A 23435-nucleotide genomic window follows, 5' to 3' on the forward strand; every position below is an offset into this window, starting at 1 on the left:
AAAATTACTACCAATGTCTTTTCTTTTTTTTTTTTTTAAAGAGTAGGGGCAGGAGAAGGAACCAAGATGGCAGCGTAGGTAGACACACTGCGCCTCCTCACACAACCAGAACTGACAGAAAATCGAACGGCAAGGGGGTCCAACACCAAGGAAATACAAAATAAACATTCATCCAGACCGGTAGGAGGGGTGGAGACGGGCACCGGGGTGGAGAGGACTCACGTTGCCGTGGTGGGACTGAGACTGGCGGAGTGTGGGACGAACAGGGCAGGCAGTCTGACCACTAGCAGACCCTGCGGCCCCACATTCACCCAGATAAACCCAGAGGGCCGGACTCAGAGTGGCGGAGAGTGGGGCAGGCAGAGCGGCGGGTAGCACCCCAGGGCCCCACATTCGCACACAGATAAACCGGGCGAACGGCGGGGAACGAAGCAGACTGCGCAACACAGGGCTCCAGCTCCGGGAAATAAAGCCTCAAACCTCTGATTGAAAGCACCCATGGGGGTTGGGGCAGCAGCAGGAGAGACTCCCAGCCTCACAGGAGAGGTCGTTGGAGAGACCCACAGGGGCCTAGAGTGTGCACAAGCCCACCCACTGGGGAACCAGCACCAGAGGGGCCCAGTTTGATTGTGGGTAGCGGAGTGAAAGACTGAAATCCGGAGGAGAGTGAGGCAGGTGCCATTGCTCCCTCTCGGCCCCTCCCCCACGTACAGCATCACAGCACCCACCAGCGTTACCCCGACCCAGTGAACACCTAAGGCTCCACCCCTTAAAGTAACAGAAGCGCCAAGACAAAAAAAAAAAAGGCCCAAATGACAGAACACTTCAAAGCTCCAGAAAAAATACAACTAAGCGAGGAAGAGATAGCCAACATATCGGATGCACAGTTCAAAGCATTGGTTATCAAGATGCTCACAGAATTGGTTGAATCTGTTCGAAAAGTAGATGAAAAAATGAAGCCTATGCTAAGAGAAACAAAGGAAAATGTACAGGGAACCAATAGTGATGCAAAGGAAACTGGGACTTAAATCAACGGTGTGGACCAGAAGGAAGAAAGAAACATCCAACCAGAAAAGAATGAAGAAACAAGAATTCGGAAAAATGAGGAGAGGCTTAGGAACCTCAAGGACATCTCGAAACGTTCCAACATCCGAATTATAGGGGTGCCAGAAGGAGAAGAGGAAGAACAAAAAATTGAAAACTTATCTGAACAAATAATGAAGGAGAACTTCCCTAATATGGCAGAGGAAATAGACTTCTGGGAAGTCCAGGAAGCTCAGAGAGTCCCAAAGAAGCTAGACCCAAGGAGGAACATGCCAAGGCACATCATAATTACATTACCCAAGATTAAACGCAAGGACCTACATCCAAGATTACTGTATCCAGCAAAGCTATCATTTAGAATGGAAGGGAAGATAAAGTGCTTCTCAGATAAGGTCAAGTTAAAGAAGTTCATCATCACCAAGCCCTTATTGTATGAAATGTTAAAGGGAGTTACCTAAGAAAAAGAAGATCAAAAATAGGAACAGTAAAAATGACAGCAAACTCACAGTTATTAACGACCACACCTAAAAACAAAAACAAGACCAAACTAGGCAAACAACTAGAACAGGAATAGAACCATAGAGATGGAGATCACATGGAGGGTTGTCAATAGGGGAGTGGGAGGGAGAGAGAGGGGGGAAAGGTACAGAGAATAAGTAGCATAGATGATAGGTGGAAAATAGACAGGGGGAGGGTAAGAATAGTGTAGGAAATGTAGAAGCCAAAGAACTTATAAGTATGACCCATGGACATGAACTATAGGGGGGAATGTGGGAGGGAGGGGGTGGGCAGGATGGAGTGGAGTGAAGGGGGGGAAATGGGACAACTGTAATAGCATAATCAATAAATATATTTTAAAAAAATGGACAGGAAAAAAAAAAAAGAGTAGGGGCATTATTCTAGAATAAAAGTTAGGTAAAAATACCCAAATGGAATGAGTGACCCTCCTTGGATCCTGGTTCAAAAATAAACATTTACAAAGGACATTTCTGCAGATAAGATAAATCTTATTCATCAACTTTAGAATGGCAGAACAATACTGTGTATCGTTAGATCCCTACATAAAGTAAAATTATTTTTATAAACATACATCAGAATAGACTAAGATTCAGAATAGTGGTTACCTCTCCAAATTCAAGAAGAACAGGGTTCAGGAAAGGCAGATACCCAACAGTTAACTACATTTGTATGTGTTTTTAAAAATCTACAGCAAACATTGGAGTGGCCAAAATGTCCATATGGTTTTTTCCGTAAAATAAAAGACACATTTTTCATTTTCACCAATAACTTTATCAATTTAGATATTTTGAGTATGTCGGCTATCACGCATGTGGTAGAACATTGATTGTTCTCAATTAATGTCTCAATTTGATCTCTATCAACTTCAATTGACCTATCCAACCATGGAGCATTGTCCAGCGAGAAATCTCCAGCAGTAAACTTCATAAACCATTTCTAACACGTTCAGTCAGTCACACCACCTTACACTGCACAAACTTTTTTGCATTTCAGTTGCCTTTTTACCTTTCTTGAAAAAATAAGCACAATATTTCAAAAACATTGCCTATTTTCTTCCATCTTCAATATTAAAGTAGCTATACAAAAGTTCACCAATTTTGGTAAGTTTTTTTTTTAATTATTTTATTGTTCAATTACAGTTGTCTGCATTTTCTCCCCACCATTCCCCCCCAACCCCAAGCCAAACCCACCTCCCTCCCTTGCTTCCACCCTCCCTCTTGGTTTTGTCCATGTGTCCTTTATAGCAGTTCCTGAAAACCCTTCTCCCCACTGTCCCCTTCCCCCTCCCCTCGGGCTATTGTTCGATTGTTCTTAATTTCAATGACTGATTATATTTTGTTTGCTTTTTTCTTTTGTTGATTATGTTCCAGTTAAAGGTGAGATCATATGGTAAGGCTTTTTTTGGTTTTTGTTTTTTGTTTTTAATATATATAGGGTGTTAAAGACTGAGTTCAAGTGGCTGAGATGGGTCTTTTTTTTTTTTTTAAGATTTTATTTATTTAGAGAGAGGAAGGGACGGAGAGAGGGAGGGAAACATGAATGTATGATTGCCTCTCACATGGCCCCCACTGGGGACCTGGTCCACAACCCAGGCATGTGCCCTGACTGGGAATCAAACTGGCAACCCTTTGGTTTGCAGCCCATGTTCAATCCACTGAGCTACATCAGCCAGGGTGGTAAGTTTTTTTTAATACACACTGATATGACACTGTCTCGATACAATCTAACAAAATTGTTTTGAATGAAGTTAAAGACAACTAAGCACTACTACAGCCATCCTATGGAAAAATAACAAACTTTTTGGCCAACGCAATATTACAAAGATTTGTCAAAAGAGTATTCAGTAAGCAGGTATTTATATTATTCCCTGTACTTTTAAAAATATGCTGAAATATAATTTTAAAGAACAATTTAAGAGAAAATTACTTCAAGTAAGAAGTAATATATAAAGTGTAAGAGGGAGAAAAAAGTTGTTTCTCTACAAAAAGTATAAAATAAACGTTAAGGTCCCCCAACTTAGTGAAATAAAAGGAATCCCAAGAGTCAAACTGTGCAATGTTGGAGGAGAGAGTTACCGCCAAAGAACTTATCCGAACACCTCTAAGAAGTCCAATTGGACTTCTTAAGCAGACACAAATATGCCCTCTGAATGGACAAGAGGACAATTTCATGGTTCACAGGGTCTAAATTAAGTTGGACAAGGGTACGAAAGGCCCTTAACAAGCTAAAGTGAGAACACAGTGCCAACCAAATATGCCAAGAGCTTTCAAAGTAAATCTATTATCAAAAGCAACCTTCTACCTAAGGTCCTTTTCCTTCATCAAACCATGCAGTCAAAATGTTCTACTTCTCTGCTAGCATTTATTCTTAGCCTTGCTCTGTGCTCTATGATCTTTCCCCACCAGAGTCCTCCCCACATATACCTGACTCCTAATCCACTCACCTATTTCAGTTGTGTTCACCCTTTTCTTCATAAGTACTGCCATGACCTCTGGCCTGCCTGAACTCAACTATGACCTACACTTATCATCTGTCCCAACTTGGCTGTATTATTCCTACATTTTTTATTCACTTATTACTATACCTATGCCTTACATGTACTAAACCTAAAAATTTCTTTTTCGCATTACTGAGCAACTGGGGAAACTGAATATAAAGTGGATATTATAGAGAAAGTAATTTCTAAGTGTGAATGGTTTGATAGCTGAGGAAACTTAAAGATATAGAATTATTAATATTTTAGGTGTGATATTAGTATGGTAGTCACATAGAGAAATGTCATTTTTATGGGAAAGCATGCTGAAATACTTAGTGAGGTATTTCAATGCCTAGAATTTAGTTGGTTTAGCAAAAATACAACTATATACCTTTAAAGCAAATAGGGCAAACACTAAATGTTGAAACAAGTTGTAAGTATTCAGGTAATTACTGTACCATTCTTTCACATTAAAAATTTCTGGGCCTCTACAAAAAGAGCTTATAAATGAATGTTTAAATATTTTATTTATTTTTAGAGGGGAAGGGAAGGAGAGAAGGAGAGAAACATCAATGTGTGGTTGCCTCCTGTGCGCCCCCTACTGGGGACCTGGTCTGCAACCCAGACATGTGCCCTGACTAGGAATCAACCAGAGACCCTTTGGTTCACAGTCCATGCTCAATCCACTGAGCTACAACAGCCAGGGCTAAATGAATGTTTACAGCAATATTACTCATAATAGCTAACTGGTGAAACAACCCAAAGTTCCATCAAAGAAAAAACTGATAAGGAAAATATGGTTTGATCATACAATAGAATGTATTCATAAAAAGATAAAAAGTAATGAAGTACTGATACATACTACAACCTGGATGAACCTTGAAAACATGCCTGACCAGGTGGCTCAGCTGGTTGGAGCATCATCCCATGCACCAAAAGGTTGTAGGTTCGATCCCCAGTCAGGGCACATACCTAGGTTGTGGGTTCAATCCTAGGTCCAGATGCATATAGGAGCCAACTGATCGATCTTTCTCTCTCAAATCAATGTCTGTGTGTACCTCTCTTTCCCTTCCTCTCTCCCTAAAATCAATAAAACACATCCTCAGGTGAGGATTAAAAAACAACAACACCACTGTGCAAAGTGAAAAACTATACAAATGAGAGAAGGCAAACACAGAAAGCCTCACACTATATAACTCCATTTATACAACATATCCAGAATAAGCAAATGCATAGAGAGACATGAAGTACATTAGTGGTCGTCAGGATTGGAAGAGGTGGAAATGGGAAGTGACTTTTAATGGATACGGGGTTTCTTTTAAGGTAATGAAAATACTCTGGAACTGGACAGTGGTGACGGTTGCACAACTTTGTGAATTTAGAGTATGCCACTGAAATGTACACTTTACAATAGTGAAATGATGTACATTTTACCACAGTAAAAATACCTGGGGGAAAAAAGAATGTAAAAGAACAGTTACCATAATGAGAAATATTGATGAGAGGGAGTTTAAAAGAGAAAAAAATAACTGACCTGGAAGTGAGGCAGGGTACTGCAAAAGAATACTTCCTGCATATACTTCTTCTGAGGCAGGATCAAACGAAAGAGGAGACATAGGTGGTAAAAGATCCACAGCCTTAAAACAGAGAATGCAAAATTTTGAAATATACACATATTACTCACTACCACATAACAATACCAAGTTAATCTATGAATGAATGATTCCAACAAAGACAGAATTATGGTGCATATAAATTATCCTATAATTATTTTTAAAACAAGGAGTACAGTATTAGGAACAAGAGAATACTTTGTCCTTCAGCTATATCTCAAATGTAATAGTACCTAACATAAAAAGGAATATCTCATTTTTTACATGTATTTAGAAGAGTTACAGAAACTAAACATTTGAACTTTAGGCTCAAATGCAAAGATGACAAACACATAGCATTTCTATGTCATTAATAACACAATAAATCAAGAGACTGCCTTATATTAAACTAATCTCCAAAAAGCAAGTCAATCCAGACAAGAAAAGGCTAAAGGAGTTCATCACCACCAACCGACCAGTATTACACAAAATGTTAAAGGGACTTCTTTAAGAAGAACAAAAAGAAGAAAAAATTTAAAATATGAGTAATAAAATGGTAATAACTACATACCTATCAAGAATTACTTTAAATGTAAATGGATTAAATGCTCCAATCAAAAGACACAGGGTAGTTGAATGGGTAAGAAAAAAAAGACCCTTACCTACGCTGCCTACAAGAGACTGACTTCAGATTGAAAGACACGCACAGACTGAAAGTCAAGGGAAGTATTTTCATACTTCATGAAAATAGAAACCAAAAAAAAGCTGGGGTAGCAATACTTACAGCAGACAAAACAGACTTTAAACAAGAGAAAACAAGGACCCAGCAATTCCACTTTCTTTGTCCAAAGAAACCCAAAACACTAATTCAAAAAGGCATATATATCCATATATTCATTGCAGCATTATTTACAATAGCTAAGATATGGAAGCAACCTAACTGTACATCAATAGATGAACAGTTAAAGAAATGGTGAATATATACAATGGAATATAACTCAGCTTTAAAAAGGAATGAAATCTTGCCATCTGCAACAACATGGATAGACCTAGAGGGTCTATCCGTTGTACTAAGTGAAAGAAGTCATACAGAGAAAGACAAATGCCATTGATTTCACTTACATGTAGAATGAACAAAATAAGCAAAACAAAAACAGAAAACATTTTGATAATTACCAGATGGGAAAGGGGTAGGGAATGGGTAAACAAGGGAAAGGAGTTAAGTACAAATTGGTAGTTACAAAGTTTGATTCATTCACACCAGATGGCTATTGTGTTGGCTGTTGTCATTTTTTATATGACAGTCTAAGGGAAAAGAGGTCAGTGCCCCTGACTAAATAGTCAGGTATTTGCATGTTTTAAAAATTCTTGTGGCACACCAGTTGAAATCAGTGGCATAGAAATATAGTTGATAATATTGTAATAACTATGTACAGTATCAGATGGGTACTAGATTTATCAGTTATCACCTCATAAGTTATATAAATATCTAAACACTATGTTGTACACCTGAAACTAATGTAATGTTATATATCAACTATAACTGAAAACTAAAAATGTTTTTTAAAAAAGAAGGCAAAAGGCAAGTCAATATTACTTACTGGAGTCCAACCTTTAATTAGACTGAAAGGAGACAGACCAAGAAATTCTTTCCACTTTTTATGCCATTCTCCTTGTTTTTCAACAATAGAATTTGTTACAGTTGTAAGATCTTCTTTTAATTTGTGCCTATAACAACATTAAAATAACTTTATTCAAAACATGAATACCCAAAAATATTGAGTAAAATTTAAGTTTATAAAAAAAGGAAATATAACTGAAAGTTCAACCAATGCAGCACATATAAATTGAATAAACTCTCACAATACTGAGAACCTAAAATACTTTTTTTCCTTTTAAGACCAGAAAGCATCCATACATCTATTGCTCCATTTATATTTAAAATATAATTTTTTCCTGGTTCTGAACTCAAATCGATATTCTATTCCCACTCCTATCCATTCCTAAAGGCAAGCCTGTTCTTCTCGGTCACTGTGTAAATAAAAAACTTGCCTGAGCCCTAGTTTTATTAGTAGACCCCACAAAAGAAAAGCTACAGAAAAGTTGTAATTATTTCATAAAGAATTATCACTCAGGGCACATAATATGTTCCAGACAAAAAGAAAACCACATTAATTTTCCTTTCTACTTCATGTGCCTCAGAGTTGATGACATAAGGATTTTGAGCACTAGTACAATTTTCACTCTGATTTGTCAAAGCAGAAGAGTTGTTAACATAACAAGTTGTACTGAGAAATTTTAAAACCATCCTAACTCCTCACCCAATAAAATAACAGAGAATCTTACTAGTACCTTATATGCTTCAGATCCAATAATCTTTGTCTCTGAAATTTGGTCTCTTTTTCAAGCAAGTGAAGGTCTATTGTCAGTCTTGCTTGGTCAGCCTGACAACATTCATGCTTCATTACTTTCAAGACTTCGTTTAATAACTGAATAACTGTTAAGAGGTTCAATTTCCCAGCCTCGTAAACATTTCCTATGTGCAACTAAGGAATTCAGAAGAAAAAAAAAATGAAGTGGTGAACTCTAAGTTCTTAAGATAATAAACTACTATATATTTATATGTTTTACTATTATATAAAAAGGTTACCTTAAAGAAGAATGAAAAAGTTAGATTTCTACCCCCCAAATAACACTATGTAAATAATTCAGGTTCAAAGAAAACTGTTGTGGAAGAATTAACAGGCCATGCTACATTTTTTGTTATGTAAAGTTGAAAACTGGTGAACAAAGAGGTCACCGGTTTGATTCCCAGTCAGGGTACATGCCTGGATTGCTAGTCCCCAGTTGGGGGTGTGTGAGGCAACCAAATCTATTCATCTCTTACACAAAGATATTTCTCTCCCTCTTTCTCCCTTCCGTCCATCTCTCTAAAGTACAGAAATAATATCTTTAAAAAAAAAGAATTTACAAAAAAAAAGTTGAAAACTAGAATAAAAGAAATGCAAATAAATGGAAGCAAGATAAAGATTGAGGAGAAAGAGCAGATTTGGAAAAAAAGAGTATGAATTCATGTTTTAACAAAGGTGCAAACTGATGGCACCTACAGGCTGAATTCAAACTTAGACATGTTTTTTAGCCTGCATAGTCCCAGTGTTTTAAAATCACTTGTATTAGTTGCCAACATTTTTAATTATTGATTTTACATAAAATTTACTATTTCTCCAAAAACCTTATCACTTCCTACTTTTTCCCAGTTGTCACAAACAATTAGCAAACTTCATTTATACATATTATCTGCCTAGTCCCTCTAGGACTCTTTCTTCTTTAATTTTATTTATTAATTTTTGAGACAGAGGAAAGGAGAGAGAAACGTTGGTTTGCTGTTCCACTTATTTATGCATTCATTGGTTGCTTCTTGTATGTACCCTGACTTGGGATCAAACCAGCAACCTTGGCATATTGGGACATCGCTCTAACCAACCAAGTTACCTGGCCAGAGCCTGGACTCTTGAGTTGACAGATCTTAATTTTTATGTGATCTGAATTTGAAATACCTTTCATGCTACCTATGAAAGTCAAAGCTCCTCAGGGACACAACAATATTTTATCTTTGTATTCCCCATACTATAATCAATACCTGGCATATGGAGATGCTTAATAAATTATGTTACCAAAAAAAAGGAAAAAAACAGAAATGTAAGCTATCCGGATGAAAATAATTTGACGTAGTTTGGGTTAAAGGAGAGAGACTGGAAATAGCAATTTGAGAATGTTAATGTATAGGAAGCTGATGAAGCCATGGAATTGGTTAAGAAATTATATATGTACTTGTAATATAGAAAAGAAAGGGGGACATTAAAGGAACTGTGGGAACATTTTCATTTAAAAGTCAGGCAGAGAAAAAGAAATCAGTGGAAAAACTGAGAACAGCAATCTGAAAAACCACAAGAGAAGAGAGACATTGATGTCACAAAAGCTAAAGAAACGACTTCAAATATTAATAGCATCAATATGAAAGAGAAACCAGAGAGAACAGAGCCTTTTTAAGAAGACATTTATGGCCCTGGCCAGGAAGCTCAGTTGGTTACAGCATCAACCTAATAACACCAAAGTTGCAGGTTCAATCCTCAGTCAGGACATATACAAGAATCAACCAATGAATACATTAAATAAGTGGAACAACAAATTGATATTTCTTTCTCTCTCCCGCTTCCTCTGTCTCTAAAATTCAATTAAAATAAAAAGAGAGATTTAGCAATCAGGAGATCATTGTTGCTGTATTTGAGAATTTATAAAGAACTAAGTACCATATCATCTTCCTAAGTAACTTCCTATGCCCTACCCTATATATGATGTAACACCATTCAAGGCACAGGCAATTAATAAGAGTTGATGGATATAAAGATACACAGCTTTCTTTACCGGTACTCCGCTTTATGAAAAATTTAGTACCTATACTCAAAAATAAATTCTAAAAACAGTAGAAAAACACTGCCAGAAACACATGTAATACATAAAATAATTACGTGAAGGGAGTTTTCTCAAGTTTCTTTAATATCAGGTGCTTACCTGACACATTTGTTTCTCAATTTTGTCAAGTAAGAGCCTTGGAACATTGATAGCAACATTAGTTCCATCTAAAGTATATTGGTTAACAAGACTAAGGACTGAACTAACAACTTCTCTCTCTTTTTCCAAAAACAGGAGTGTTTCATTCACTGAGCCCCACAAAGACCGAACCTTTGAAAACAGAAACAAAATATTAAAGTCTACACACAATCTGTACATACATTAATGAAATGTAAAACACAAATATATGCTCACTTCCAAGAACAAATGAAGTATGCCTGGAATGATTTCTGGTGAAAAGATTAACTAGCTGTATTTTAATACTCTAAAACAGGGGTGTCAAACTCATTCTCACCAGGGGGCCCCATCAGCCTCTGGTTGCCTTCAAAGGGCCAAATTTAATTTTAGGGCTGTATAAATGTAACTACTCCTTAACTATCAAGGAGCTGAAATTACATTTGGCCCTTTGAAGGCAACCAGAGGCTGATGCAGCCCCCGGTGAAAATGAGTTTGACACCCCTGGTCTAGAGGTTTCATACGATGGTATTTCCTTGGTGCACTTACTAAGATCCAGTCTAGAAATTTTATCTTGTCAATGGCTCAAAGTTGAAACTGAACAACATTAACTGAACTCAGAAGAGATTGCTATGAAAACTTTAATAGGTTTCATACCAACCTATTAAATTTACAATCAAAAATACTACATTCAATAATAACAGTATTTACATTCACTAAACTGGGAGCTTCATGAAAAAAATGACTGCCATTTTTTTCATTGCTCTACTATCTAGAAGAATGCCTGAACACAGTAGATTATCAATAAACATTCACTGAGATGAACAAACAATTATTTCCTGAAGATAGCACTCACCTTTCCCAGTGACAAAGTTGCCTGAGAAGCCAAATTAATACCTAGAGCTGCATGGTAATCACAGGATCAGAACACAGAGCTTGAGAGAGATGTCATCTAAACCAGTGGGCCCCAACTGTTTTGACGCCAAGGACCGGTTTCATGGCAGACTGGGCCTAGGGGTTGGGGACCCCTGATCTAAACACAAAGGAGGCCTAAGAAAACACTTCTACCCCACATCAAAGCCAACCTCTGAAAGCCTCGGACCATTTATGTCTGCCAGATACTCTCTACTACCAAGCCAGCCTCAATTTAACTTTTCATTTTTCTCCCACACTTACCATGTTCCTTCAGTTAATACATAACTGAAAATAATACATAATTATTTTGATAAATTAATACTACAAAGTTACAATGAAAATGAACTTTTCTTGCTGGCATGAAAAGAAAGACTTTAAACATATTTAAAGCTGCTTTTGTATACAGTTAGTCTTATAAATTATATACTAATTTTTCCCATCATACTCAAACATTTGAGAGGCACCATTTTGATACCTTTAAATATATAACAATTTGATAATGAGTAAAAAGAAAGTAAAAGTGCTAAAAAAAAAAAGAAATAACAAAGATAGTCCAATTAAGTAAACATTGCCTATCACCAAAGTAAGATTCTCAAAAAAAAAGAAGAAAAAAAAGAAAGAATGATTACATTTCTCTCTTCAAAAATTGTCTCACCTTTTGAATTTTCTCTTGTATATCATTTTGGTCATCATAAGGTCCCATTCTAGTTAAAATTAAATAATCTCATTAGTCACTTTAAAAATCATATAATTTACCATCCAAAGAGCTAATTAATCTGCAAACCCAGCCACTAACAACCAATCCAATTAAAACAAAAATAAAATTCTAGCTCAAGGCAATAATTTATTAGAACTGGATTAGGAATCAGAATTATATTCTACACCTATCATCATCTAATTATTGATATATTACCTATGTTTCCGGGACCGTCAGTTTCCTTACCTGTAAAATGCAGGAGCTAAAGGTGTAAGGCAACTTTCAGCTCTAAAAGAAACTTACTTTTCTACTTGGTCTTGCTGTCCTATACATTCTGATCTCAGACTTCGTACTTCTTTAACTGATACTCTGAAAGAAAACATACAAAATGACAAATTTACAGGTGCTCCTCAATTTACATGGGGTTACACATCCCAATAAACCCATCACAAGTTTAAAATATTATAAATCAAAAATTCATTTTTTTAACCAGGGTGCCGCAAGAATTTTTAAAACATGCAATACCTGACTACTTAGTCAGGCGGCACTAATTTCTCCCTTAGACTATCAAATTAAAAAATGACAACAGCCAACATAACAATAGCCATCTGGTGTGAATGAATTAAAATTATACCTATTTTTTGTCAGACAGGCAAAAAATTTATTTTCTGGTGCGTCACCAAATTTTAGTAATCAGTTTATGTATGTGATGAGATGAAAATCACTGACCCAACCTCTTGAACATCACAGCTTAGGCTAGCCTACCTTCAATATGCTCAGAAAACTACATTAGCACTTGGGCAACTATCCTGAGTTTTATCTCAAGAGTAAAATGCCTTACCCTTCTTACCAGATTCAAGAGATACCGATAGACATTTTGTAGACATGATAGGATGCTAAAACATAAAACACAATACCCAAAAAATGCTGGCAACAGAGAATACTGCAGGGTCTCAGCTGTTTACCCTTATGATCATGTGCCTGGCTGGGAACTGCGGCTCACTGCCACTGCCCAGCATTATAAGAGAGTACCATACCAACATATCATTAGCCCAGGAAAAGATCAAAATTCAAAATTTGAAGTACAGCTTCTAGTGAATGTGTATGGCTTTCACACTATCATAAAGTCAAAAAATGTTAGGTCTAAGCATTAAAAGTCAGGACCACCTATAATTCCATTATAATTAAAGTACAATTACTTTAATATTTTCCCCCTTTCATATATCTGCTCAGGGCCTCTGAGAACTACTCATTCAAATACACCCAGCAGCCAACTAAAGTACTCTACATTTCCTTTTAGAGTCACAAAATTTAACATACAGGCTGCTATTGAGATGGACCAAGGACTTCTTGGCTCGTATACTCTCTGACTTCAAGTAAAAATGGTAGAGGTCAGTAAGATACTCTGTTCTCTTATCCTTGTCTTCCATACCTCAGGAATAAATTTCAGTGTTATCTAAGACAGTCATGCAACATTGCAGTTTTAAAGTACCATCAAAGAATTTTGCCTTTTATAATATATAACACAGTACTTAAAAAGTTACCTTACTAGAGTTGTTAGTAATTTTAAAAAATTAGCCCTGACTGGTGTAGCTCAATGGATTGAGCATGGGCCTGTAAACCAAAGGGTCACCAGTTCAATTCCCAGTCAGGGCACATGCCTAGGTTGCAGGCCAGGTTCCCAGTAGGGGATGCATGAGAGGCAACCACACATTGATGTCTCTCCCTCTCTTTCTCCCTCTCTTCCCTTCTCTCTAAAAATAAAATCTTTAAGAAACAATTAGACACACAATTTTTGAAGTTAAGAACCTTGCTTATCTTGTTTAATACTGTAGGACTACTGTCTAAAGAGTATGGCACACAGAAGTGACTCAGCTGTGGCTGGTGCAACTCAGTGGATTGAGCACAGGCTTGCAAACCAGAGTTGCCAGTTCAATTCCCAATCAGGGCAGATGCCTCGGTTGCAGGCCAAGTCCCCAGTAGGAGGCGTGTAAGAGGCAACCACACATGGATGTTTCTCTCCCTCTCTTTTTCCCTCCCTTCCCCTCTCTAAATATAAATAAATAAAATCTTTTTTAAAAAAGATACAAAACAAATACTATATAGCCTGAAAACATACTTCCATGTTAAAAAAAAAGAAAAACTCCTAAGAAATTTAAAATTTAAATTAAAGTGATCTTTTCCTTTTCTCTAAACTTTCATTTACAGTATAACTAAAGTTTAAAACATTTTATTCCGAAGTTATCTGGCTTTAAAATGGAAAGATAACAACAAGGGAGTTTTGAACTAAGCAGGGTTTATTACCACTGAAGGTATATTGATGACATTTGCACAAAAAGAAAGGAATTTTCATTTTTCCAACTATCAAACTACTACTTACTGTGCATTTTCCTGATACTTTTGTAAAACAAAATCTTCTCTTTGTAAAATTTGTAAAAATCTGTTACGTGCTACATGAGACCTGGCGATGCACTTGTGCAAATCTTGTGGCTTTACATTAAATGTCTCTGCAAAATGTTTGGATGAACCTACATGGAACACAAGATCATAGAAAACTTAGGCTTAAAAACTAATAAGTATTTAAAATGTTGGATTTAATTATTTATTATTAATTTTAAAGAGATTAACAACCTCATTAACTAACAACTCCTTAAAAGCCGGCATGCCACATACACAAAAAGATAAAACAAATTTCAGCAAAAGCAAGGATGACCTATTTTTAAAGTAGGCAACTTGAAAAGGACATCTGAAGGTGAGTTGTTTTACATAATTAAAACCTTTTAGAGTACATCTGCCCAAAATAATTCTTATCACAGCTTGCTATGTCCATGAACACACTATCATACATGAGCAAATTCTTCTTTTTCTCCCATTTTTTACTGTTGTTCAAATACAGTTGTCTCCATTTTTGCATGAGCAAACTCTTAAGATCTTTTAACAACAAAGAAGAAAATACAGTAAAGAGATGAAGTGATATCACATCACCTCTATTGCTGCCATCAGCTTACTTTTCTTGCTAGTAAGAATAGGACAAGACAACCAAAAACCAGTCTCCATTTCTCCAGTAATTCTTGACTATGTGGAGCAGACCCTAAGAACAATCCACCCAAACATTTCAGAGTCCAGGTTTTTATCTGTAATAAATGCAATAAATCCTACTTTAAGATGGCTCAGTACAATAAAGATAAATATTCTGGAAAACAGGGACTCCACTCTGCACTTAACATTACTAATCCAGGCCCTAGAATTAAGTCCAAAGAAACCACCACAATTTCTAAATATTCAGCATGGGATGAGTTCACTGAATGTAAAAGTCATCTAGAGACTCGAAATATTGACTGGAATTGTTTTAAATCAGAAATAAGACAACATAGCCCTGGCTGGTGTGGCTCAGTGGACTGAGCACCGGTCTGCAAATGGAAAGGTCACCAGTTAGGTTCCCCATCAGGGCATATGCCTGGGTTGCAGACTGGGTCCCCAGTTAGGGATATTCGAGAGTCAACACATGATGTTTCTCTCGCTCTCTTTCTCCCTCTCCCACTCTCTCTAAAAATAAATAAAATCTTAAAAAAAAAAAAAAAAAAGAAAGAAAGAAATAGGACAACCCATGCTTAGAAGCCTTATAGACAATAAACTTTTGCTAAATTCAAGCACACATATTTCATATAAAATAGTTTGGGTTACATGCAATCGGAGTAGATCACCTACTAATAAAAAACTAGTGAAATGCTTATGTTACATTAAACTTAAAAATATGCAAATGTTTATAAAGAAAAGGTGTATGTTTTTTAAAAGTGTGCATAAAAGATAAACTAGAAAAAAGTTTACATGTCACATTACAGAGAAGGGATAACAAATAAAAGCTCCTACAAATGAAAAAGAAAGTAACTAAAGAGAAAAATGGAGAAAGCATATAAACATAGAGTATAAAAAAAAAGAGTATAAATTACTCTTAAATACTTCAACAGTTTTCAATCTAACTAAATACATAATAAGAGAAATACAAATTAAAACTACCCTGAGATTCCACTTTAACTATAAGACTGGAAAGATAAAAATGTCTGATCACACACAAGTTGGTGAGACTTTGGGAAAATAGACAGTCTCCATATACTGGCAATATAAGTATAAATTGTTCAATCTCCACAGGAAATAATTTGGTAATAAGAGCAAATTACAAATGCACAATTTCTTTGACCATGAAATCACCTTCTAGGAATTACATATACACATACACACTTGCACACAGTGTGTGTGTGTGTTTATTTGAACAAACACAAAATGATATACAGGGTGGGGCAAAAGTAGGTTTGCAGTTGTATGTGAAACAGAGTGCATGTGTTATTCTTGTATTATTATTTATTATTGCATTATTTTCCATACAAACAACTGTAAATCTACTTTTGCCCCACCATGTATGTATAGTTTCTCACTGTAGCATTGTTTTTATAGCAAAAGATTAGGGGGGAAAAGCCAAAGATCTGTCAGCAGAAGATAGATTAAATATATTATGACACATCCATTCAAATATGCAGTTCTAAAGAGAGAAAAGGAGAATAAGGAAGCTCTACGAACTGATACAGGATGATCTCCAGTATATAATGTTAAATGAAAAACACAAGATTCAAAACCAGATGTATGTTACCATTTAAGGTTTAAATATACATATATTTATATATATAATATATATATAAATATTATATATGTATATTATATATTATTATATATAATAATTATATATATTATATATATTATTATATATATAATTTATATATATATAAAAGAAAAAATACAATAAAGATTAAATCAAAACATAAAAAAAAGTCCTGGCTGGTGGGGTTCAGTGGATTGAGTGCCGCCCTGTGAACCAAAGGGTCACCAGTTCAATTCCCAGTCAGGGGATCTCGCCTGGATTGCAGGCCAGGTCCCCAGTAGGGGGCACACGAGAGGCAACCACACGTTGATGTTTCCCTCTTTTTCCCTCCCTCCCTTCTCTCTAAAAGTAAATAAAATCTTTTTAAAAAATAAAATTAAAAATTAAAAAAAAAATTTAACATTAAGAAAGAAAAATGATACATATTTGCTTGTATTACCGATTACATTGGTTGCTTCTAAGAAGGGAAACAAAGTAAAGAATAGGGGTAGAAGACAGACTTTTAACCTTTTGATTTTTGAATCATGAAAAATATTATCCTTTCAAAATAATTAAAACATATAAATACATATGTACACCAAAAAAAAGAAAACCTCTAAGAGAAAATAAACCAAAATGTCAGTAATAGTTGTCTCTAGAAATTGGAAGATGGGTGTGGTTTTACTGCCATCTACTTTTCTGTATTTTCCTGTCCATGTTTTTGAGCATAAATCAATTAAACAGCACAGCATATTTAATAAGATACAAATAGCACTCTTTTAATTCTTGGCTTAAATATCCAATGTGTACTTTGTTTCTATAAATTAATAGATCAAATTCCTTTAAAACAACAATTTTTAACCAAAAATTCCCACATTACCAGTAGCCAAAATAAATCTCAAATAAATTCAATACAACACTGCATACAATATATTAGAGGCAAACTATAATCAGCAAGTCTAATCTGGCCCATTGGCCAATTTTATGAGGTCAGCAAGCTAGAAATACTTTCTACATTTTTAAAGGGTTATATTTAAATACACATACACACACACGGAGGTATATGTGACAGAGACCCTGTGTGGTCTACAGAGTCTAAAATATTTACCTCACACAGAAAATGTTTAGAACATAATAAAATAATTTGACTTGTTACTTATGCTCATTATGACAGGGTTTCAAACTATAGTTCTAGTACAATAGAATATTAACTATTTGCCTGTTGAGATCACTTAATAATTTTATCTTCTTGCTTTATTAAAATCTCCTGATGACTTGAAAACTGTGAATAATAATAAATATTTAAGAAACAAAACCAAAAAAGATTCCTACTATAAGCTTAACTTACCTTTAGAATGGGTTTTTATATATTTTATTGCAACAAATCTTGCAAAATGGTACATCAAATGAATAAATTTAGGACCACCAGGAGAAAGAAATAGTGAACCAACAACTTGAGGAAAGCTACTTCCACATTCAGCCTATGGAAAAAGAAAGAAACAATTTTGAAAGATCTTATCAACAATAACCTTTATATTTACATCACACTGTTTCTAAATTCTTGGTGAACTCGGTCACAAAAATTTACAATACAAAGCTACAATTATTGACACTATTTGGGGACACAAGCTAAAATAATCTATAGTCAAAAAAGTTTTCTTTACATAAAAACTGTGATATAAACTTCAAGGGACTCAAAAACCTATTTCCAATGCACCTAGCCAGCAAAGCTGGTGTTCTAGAAATATACAGAATCCCGTTCCAAAAACATAAAAAGTATTATTCTAGTTACTATCTCCTTGCTTATACCGTTAGCATAAAATCATTAAAAATATTTCACCTCTAAAAAATTAATACACAATTGTACCTCAAAAAAGCTAGAAAAACAATTAATATCATTTTTAACCTCCTCAAATTTTCATTTTCCAGAAAGAGAATACTTACAGAAATTTTTTTTAACCATTCAAAGCAATGTTTCCGGAATTCGGTATCACTTTTTTGGTCAAATGGAGGCCAACAAAGTCTTAAAAACAAAAATAAAAACATTAAAATTATTAACAAAAAACAAGCTCAGCAAAAATTTAAAAACATCAAATTTATCTCCTATACTATATACAACAATGCTTTAATGAATCAAGGCTGATATTCATAGATTTCAACTAATACAAAATACCAACCCGTGAGAAATTGGGTCTTTTTCTTTATAAATATCTATAGAGTTAAGTTCAGTTTTGTGTAAATAACCACTGAATATGTATATTAAATGAAGGAGTTAATCATTATTAAAATTACTGCCCTGGCTGGTGTGACTCAGTGGACTGAGTGCCAGCCTACAAACAAAAGGGTCGCCGGCTGGATTCCCAGCCAGGGAACATTCCTGGGTTGCCAGCCGGGTCCTTGTTGGAGGTACGCAAGAGGCAGCCAATTGATGTATCTCTCACACACTCCCTCTCTTTCTCCCTCCCTTCCCATCTTTCTAAAAACAAACAAATAAAATCTTTATTAAAAAATTAAAAATAATAAATAAAATTACTAAAACTCAGGTAAAGATGAGAATATTCTCAATGGATTCACAGGACTACCACATAAAGATGGTATAAGTAAATTAGTATGTTAAGCCTGGGGAAAAAAAAGAGAAACACAAATGGTTACACATGAAGAGCCCATGAGAAGAAATGGCATGAGAGCTTTTGACTCCTAAAGATAACCTGTATCATAGTCAGTCGGTGCTACTGTTGGATGAATAAAGAAGATAGAAAATTATTACAAAAGAAAAGCTTTGCCTCAACTTCAGTTTACAATAAGACTTTAAAATTTACCTATTGCTTTCCTCTAATAATCAGTTTTATCTAAGTTTTTATCCTGAGGAATCTGCTTAGGGCCCCACGTTTTTTAAATTTCTAAAGCGTATCATACATTCTATATTAATAGAAAAAAATAATTATGCATAGAAAAAAAAGACTGAAAGGCTAGAATATCAACAGCAATATTCTCTGGCTGATGGGTTTAGGAATGATTTCTACATCCTTCTTTACATTTTTCTGTATTTTCTGAATTGTTTAAAAAGACCTGTATTTTGTTTATAATTGGGGTGGGGAGGGCAGAAAATCTACTTTTATTTGAGCAAAGGAAGCCCTATATCATAATGATAGGAATTTCCAGAAAATGTTTCAAATACAACCGGTCTCCCAATCATTCGTAACTTGAACTGAAAGCAAAATATAATATTAAGAAAAAATTATCAAAAATACAACAATGTCCTAAACAAAGTACTTATTTGTTGCTTTTATATATTAAGAGATGATGGCCCAATATAAATATTAAAACAAATCTGAATACTTTTTCTGACAGAAGAAACCCAAATCACATGCAAAATAACTTGGAACCAAGGCTAGTGGGTACCCACATTATCTCCTTAACTATTTAAGAATCAACAGTACAAAATAGTAGGTTAAACTTAATAGAAATGATTTTTGCCTACAGCACTTGACACTTTAATATACATATCATTAACAAAAAACAATAAGGATTTACAGAGACCTGGAAAGTAAAAATAAGACAAAACAAATATAATAGTGCCTACAAGAAAAGGAGTAAGTAAAGCAAAGTTGAGTGTTGAGATAAACTGGTACCAATTAATTGTTTTGCCTAATAATTAAGACTATGAAAAATGTTAGGAACTAATATTATAAAACAAAATCTAACTTACCTAAAGAGTATACAATGATTTTAAGGTGAGTACCAAAGAAAAAGCACTCAGATTTATAAAGGTTAAGCACTAAATTTGTAAGACTCAAGCCTGATGTTTCTGACACCCATTCAAAATAATACTGAAAGGCCAAAGTTGAAATTCTAGCTTATATCAAGGCATAGTCCCTTTTCAAATCTGAGAGTGACTAGTTAAAATTAAAATTAAATTAATTTTTACTCACTTGAAAACTTCTTTGGTGAGAGACTGGTCCAACGTTTGAAACAAGAAGTAAGAAACTATCTGAAAGGCATCACGATTCAGCTTGTCAAACATGTTCCTAATGGTTTAAAAAGAAATAGAATCAGGAAACAACAATAAAAAAAATGGTTAATAAAATTAAATACCATCAAAAGCTATATACGAGTTTGACACAAATTAGTATTTTTCATTCTCTTCAAGAGGTCAAAAATTAATTCTCCTCATTCATGTACACTTTTACAACCAAGAAAAACAAGTTTTATTTCTGATTCTGAAAATACAGATCAAATAGAAGAAAACTGGTAGAACTTGCTTTATTATAGTGAGAACATTCAACAACAAAAAAAGGTTTAATTAGGTGAGAGAATACCATGCATGGCCAATGATATGAAGATGATGATACCCACCAACATTTCTGATAGTGAAAATACCTAATATTTATTGAGTTTATTACTTCCAAGTATTAATTTAAGCCTTTTATAGGCAGTAACTCATCTAGTTGTTACCACGATCATATGAGGTTTTAAATACTATGCTAGCTGTTTTAACATGGATTATTTTATTTAATACTAATGATAGTAGAAAGTGCTTTCATTATCCTCATTATTCAGATGAAGGAATTTAAACTTAAGAGAGATTAGATAATTTGCCCAAAATTACATAATCAGGAATGGAAAAGCAGTGATTTGAAATATGTCATCTAATCCAAGTCTAGTGTCTTTACTATCACATTTGATTCCTAGAGCCATCCTTATAATAAGTTTTTATCGTCTGATTTTCCTAACTAATCACGACAAAATCTAAAAGGAAAAAAAAAAGTTAAAAAAAAAAAAAAACCCTAAACCTTTTAAGAAATGTCACACAGCTATAAAAAGGCAGCGTCTAGGCCAGGGTCATCAGCCACTGCTCCATGCCCCATGTTCCATCCTCACAACCCTGCAGGGACCCCAGGGATGTGAAGGTATCTAGTAGGAAATGGGAAAATGGGGACTTCAGGCTTTGGGGACTGCCAGAGCTAGAAAAAAGAGGGGTTATTTTATTTTTTTTATTTTTTTATTTTAGAGAGAGAGAGGAAAGGGGAGAGAGAGAGGGAAAAGAAGAGGAGGGGGGAGGAGAGAGACATTGATTTATTGTTCTACTTATTTACATATTCATTGCTCGATTCCTGTATGTGCCCCGACCAGGGATTGAACCCACAACCTCGGTGTACCTGGGACAATGCTCCAACTATCTAACCTATCTGGTCGGGTCTGAACTTCACCTAGGTCAGCAACCTACGGACAGAGCTAATCCACCTCAGACACTACACTCTGCTATACGGCCCACGTGCAGGATTTGCCTTGGCAATTCCAAAGGCAAAAATAAGTCAAACTTGGTGTGGAGGTATAGCCACCATTTCTCAAGGCCCTGGCAGTGAAGTGTGGGTGGTATGAAAAATGAACAAAAGCAATTTAACGTCTCTGGATAAGCAAGAAAGGGATAAAAACAGAACATATATCCCAACAAAGGTTAATGTTTACACTCAAGAAGGAAAAGAACCTGTGGAAGTTATCAGATTAAAAATTATGAGTGCTCCCCCATTATCCTAGTATAAAAAGGTCATTTGCAAAAAAAAAAAAAGTCATTTGCATGGGTACAACTGGAATATCAAAAGAAGTTACAAGCAACACAACCAAGTAATTATAAAGGAAAAGTCTCAGAAGAAACTGAAGACATTATAATAAAGAGGAAAACAAAAAACTCATTAGAACATAAAACATACCTATGGGGATTCTCTCTATGCACTATTATAAAATAGTTTTAACATTTAAAAAAAAGAGATCTATTTTCATGTTTCATACATTTTCAACAATGATCTGAAGGAATATCTCACTTGGGTAATTTCTTGTTTCCAGACTCTAAAAAGAAACTAGATTAGGAGTTCAGCAATTCAAAACTGGGGTGTGCATCACTGGAATACATGACAAGTAGATGTGAGTATTCCTTCTATGAACACATAAAGCTACTAGTTTGAGATTTAAAAAATAGAATTAACACTAAAGTTCCCATGCTGTAACTATGTACAGTGACAGGTGGTTACTAGACTTACTGTGTTAATCAATTTATAAGGTATGTAAATGTTGAATCACTAGGTTGTACACCTAAAACTCATTTAATACTATATGTCACCTATAATTATAAATTTTTAAACCTACCAAAAAAGTTTTTTAAAAAGTTTCCATACTTATCCATGCCAAAGAACTCTTTGTCTTTAGAATATTTCTATTCCTCAAGAAACATAAATCTTACTTCCTTATCATCTCACAAACTTGTTATTTTTTTCACACGGTATACTGTTTCTTCTCTTTGACACTTATTTAAATTTTTAATAAGACATCTGTTGGAGATAGCTGTTCATCCACTAGACTAAAACTCTGTATGGTAAAATTCTATGTCTATTCTGTTCATGACTGTATTCCCAGGTCAAATACAGTATTCAACTAGTATTTGTTGAATAAACGAATGAATCACACTTTCTTTCCATTTCTACTGCCACCTTGGTTTAGGCTCACCTAACTCTAATACCCTGAGTCCCCCTCTAATTCATTCTCTGTAATGTAACCAGAATGATTTTTCAAAATGCAAATCTTTTGGACAAATACATAGGAATGAAATTGCCAGATCATACGGTAAGCATATGTTTAAAAGAAAAGTTGTTACACAACTACATGCTCATAAAAACTCACAAAACTGCACACCAAAAAGAATGAATTTTACCATATGTGAATATAAATGAATAAAAAATAAAAATATTTTTCAAAATAAATTTGACACCACATTCATGCTTAAAGCATTTCAAAGGGGACATCTGTTTCCAAACAATCTGCTGAAATTAATAAGACTTAGAGGATGGAAAAAAGAATCAATGACAGCGTTGGAAAAAGAAAAAAAACTGCTATCACTGGACCAGAACTTGACAGATGTTACTAATTTCCCAAAGACAAAAAGCAGATTACAACTGAACAAACCAGAGCAGAGAAAAC

General features: G+C 34.9%; 1 protein-coding gene across 1 annotated transcript in view; it reads right to left on the reverse strand.

Moving 5' to 3' along the window:
- The window catches only part of HAUS6 (HAUS augmin like complex subunit 6), a 47189-nt gene that overhangs the window by 22244 nt on the left and 1510 nt on the right, over positions 1 to 23435 (reverse strand). The window contains exons 2-11 of the mRNA XM_024558337.4: positions 20396 to 20491; positions 18408 to 18486; positions 17812 to 17944; positions 14211 to 14358; positions 12134 to 12199; positions 11789 to 11837; positions 10204 to 10374; positions 7984 to 8177; positions 7233 to 7359; positions 5574 to 5676 (exon numbers count right to left, since the gene is read on the reverse strand). Coding sequence (XP_024414105.2) covers positions 5574 to 5676; positions 7233 to 7359; positions 7984 to 8177; positions 10204 to 10374; positions 11789 to 11837; positions 12134 to 12199; positions 14211 to 14358; positions 17812 to 17944; positions 18408 to 18486; positions 20396 to 20491 — 1166 coding nt within the window. The remainder of the gene's footprint in view (positions 1 to 5573; positions 5677 to 7232; positions 7360 to 7983; positions 8178 to 10203; positions 10375 to 11788; positions 11838 to 12133; positions 12200 to 14210; positions 14359 to 17811; positions 17945 to 18407; positions 18487 to 20395; positions 20492 to 23435) is intronic.

The sequence above is a fragment of the Desmodus rotundus genome, chromosome 1 (genome assembly GCF_022682495.2).
Source record: "Desmodus rotundus isolate HL8 chromosome 1, HLdesRot8A.1, whole genome shotgun sequence".
In the NCBI taxonomy this organism is placed as follows: Eukaryota; Metazoa; Chordata; class Mammalia; order Chiroptera; family Phyllostomidae; genus Desmodus; species Desmodus rotundus.